Source organism: Vigna unguiculata, chromosome 11 (assembly GCF_004118075.2).
Source record: "Vigna unguiculata cultivar IT97K-499-35 chromosome 11, ASM411807v1, whole genome shotgun sequence".
NCBI classification, from domain to species: domain Eukaryota; kingdom Viridiplantae; phylum Streptophyta; class Magnoliopsida; order Fabales; family Fabaceae; genus Vigna; species Vigna unguiculata.
Window position 1 is genome coordinate 31520910 of NC_040289.1, and position 2884 is coordinate 31523793.

The 2884-nt window shown below is 31.8% G+C and overlaps 1 protein-coding gene across 1 annotated transcript; it reads left to right on the forward strand.

The window, feature by feature from the left end:
* The first annotated feature begins 585 nt into the window (after positions 1–585).
* LOC114169018 (transcription factor MYB15-like) lies at positions 586–1744 on the forward strand. Its single transcript, XM_028054028.1, has 3 exons — positions 586–843; positions 946–1075; positions 1179–1744. Exons 1-3 carry the CDS (start codon positions 711–713, stop codon positions 1456–1458), a joined length of 543 nt encoding a protein of 180 aa, XP_027909829.1. The 5' UTR covers positions 586–710; the 3' UTR covers positions 1459–1744.
* Positions 1745–2884: the final 1140 nt, after the last annotated feature.

Consider the following 2884-nt stretch of genomic DNA (forward strand, 5'->3'; position numbering starts at 1 on the left):
AAAGGTTTGCAATTTTGGTCCACAAAAAATTACACTTTGAGTGATAATGCTTTTTGTTGAGTGTTTGTGGATGTAAGTCTTGAGGTGCCGAATCACATTAAATTTCCTGTGTTTTTATTTATATTTTTCTACTCTTATTTATGGGTGTGCTTCCGATCGAAGAAATTATTTTTAGTATGTGATTTCTGAGTACGTTTCCCTCTTCATTAAGGGCCATTATAGTTATATTCTGAACAAAACAAAGGAGTAGCATCAGAGTAATTATGTCTTTTTTATTTAGCTTAATCACTGAGATGTCTTGCTGTGAATTTGATCACATACATGAATCATAAACAGTTTAACATCTTTTAAGCACCGAAAGCGCAAAGTTGATGAGACCATGTTCCTGGATATTGCCATTTAGTTGCTACCATGACACACAGATACCTAATGTCACTATCTCCCCATATTATATTATAATGTGAAAGCAAGACTAGAAACACAATTTTTGACCTTCTAGAGGGAGTAGAAACTGCTAAGAAGGACCATTATTCTGAACTCACACCAATCTTTGAATTCATTATAAATAAAAATTAGGACATGAAATGTAAAATAAATTACTGGTCAGACACAGAAACCACACCACACCCTTGCTTTCAACAACCCTACTATCATCTTGCAGTGAAACACAAACACCATCTCTCACTCACTCACTCGAAGTTCTTACAAAGATGGTGAGAACCCCGTCTTATGAGAAAAGTGGATTAAGGAAGGGTACTTGGACTCCAGAAGAAGATACGAAGTTGCTTTCTTATGTTACTAGGTATGGATGCTGTAATTGGCGACAACTTCCCAAGTTTGCAGGTATATGTTTGAAAAAACACTTTTGAGAATTAAGCTAAATAATTACTCAGGATTTATAGACATAGGAGAAAAAAGTAATAACTTATATCTGATGCATTTCAGGTCTGGCAAGAAGTGGGAAAAGTTGTAGATCGAGATGGATGAATTATCTAAGGCCTAATCTCAAAAGAGGGAACTTCACTCCAAAAGAAGAAGAATGCATCATCAGAATGCACAAGAAACTTGGTAACAGGTATATATGTATATATTTATATCATCATTTCCTTATATCTACCCTTCAATGGCGTGAATATTGAAACACTTGAATGTTAATCTTATGATTCCATTGGTCGCAGGTGGTCGGCTATTGCGGCTGAGTTACTAGGAAGAGCAGATTCGGAAGTAAAAAACCATTGGCACGCCAGTCTCAAGAAAAGGTCTCGAGAAGAAACACTGGCGAAAGAAGAAAGTAGTGTCCCCAAATCATCAAAGAATAAAGAATCCATGGACTTGGTTCTCAACTGTAATGGTTTTCCTGCTACTTCCCGGATTACAAATACTTCATCATCCTTATTCTCATTCTCGTCACTGTCATCCTCCAGCAAGGAGTTTTCCTCAGGGCCATGTTTCTCTTAAGCTCCCAACTCGCATTTCTTTTACTCATCAACTCATTAATGGAGAAAACAACATCATTGTTTTTTTTTATCATGGACTCGTCAACTTTAGAACTTGTTTAACTTTTTTAATTGAGGTTGTTTCGGATTATATATAATTGCTTCTTGACTCTGAAATCAGACTTAAATTGAATGATCAATCAAAGCCTGAAATAGTATAGTAATTCTAGGTGAGGATTATATATATATAACTATCTTTTCTGTGTAAACGACTTCAAATTGAATAAGAATTCTGAAGTATTTGTAAAGTGATCGTTTTCTTTTTTAAGTTTTATTTTGAAAATTTTGAAATTAAAGTAGTGATTTTCCACCTTGGAATTAATCTCAACTGGGATGCTTTGCATTTCTCCTCTACATCTTTTGTATTTTCCATTGATTTCAATTTCAAGTCTAGTTGTTGTTAACTTCTTTAATTCTGGCCAATTACTGTATTTTTATTCTAACTTGTTCTGAATGTCTTTCTCATATTCATGTGGTTTGTGAATATACTAAGCAAAGCTAAAATTTTAATGTTTCGCAATATCTTTGAAATTATAAAATATATTAAAAAGTGCATTTTTAATGTTAAGAAACTTGGACTCTGTTCTAAAATAGAGATAAAGTTTAATTATATAATTATGACCTTGTAATGATATTAAAATTTGTTAAATGCTTTCGGTGTCCCAGATCACCTATATACTGTCAACCCTCTCAACTCTATAAAAGTTCTAAATTTATTAAGTCCTTTGGAAAATGTCTGTGTTAGTCTTCTATATTTTAATTCATTTTATCTTTCAAATTTTAAAAAATAGTTCATTTTATTTTTGGTCACATTCATTCTAAAGTAATCAAATTTAACATGCTAATTATAAAAAATGTCATAGTATTTATGTTTGTTTATATCAAAAAAAAAAAATTGTAACATTTTAAATGACCATGGTAATAATTTGACTTAATTGATTTTTGTCTTTATATTTTATATATCTGCAATTTAGGCCTCTAAATTTATTTCTCAAATCTTAGTTCTTTAATTTGTTATTATCTGTAGATTTCGTCCCTAAATTTATTCTCTTATGCGATTTTGATTCTTTATTTTTTAATTACTTACAACTTTATTCAATTTTCTGTTTTAAATATATATTGAATCACTGTAACAAAATGGTTAGAATGCTCAATGATGGTTGAGAAAGTATCTTACAAGAAAAAAAAAAAAAACTTAATTATCCCATCTTCTTAAGATTTTCATGGTATTCATTTGGAGACATTTGGATGCCATTCCAACCCTCATATCTCAAAAACTACCAATTTCATTTTTTTCACAAAACTCCCCACCAAGTCATCTAGCTATGCCGTGCCACACCGCCAAACTTGGCCATGTGCAAAACCCACCGAACTCAAAACTTTTATGC

Excerpts from the sequence above, each read along its gene's own strand:
- LOC114169018 (XM_028054028.1), top strand. The coding sequence starts at position 711 with ATGGTGAGAACCCCGTCTTATGAGAAAAGTGGATTAAGGAAGGGTACT. Across the intron at positions 844-945 it reads ACAACTTCCCAAGTTTGCAG|GTCTGGCAAGAAGTGGGAAA; the intron begins GTATATGTTTGA and ends GATGCATTTCAG. Across the intron at positions 1,076-1,178 it reads CACAAGAAACTTGGTAACAG|GTGGTCGGCTATTGCGGCTG; the intron begins GTATATATGTAT and ends CATTGGTCGCAG.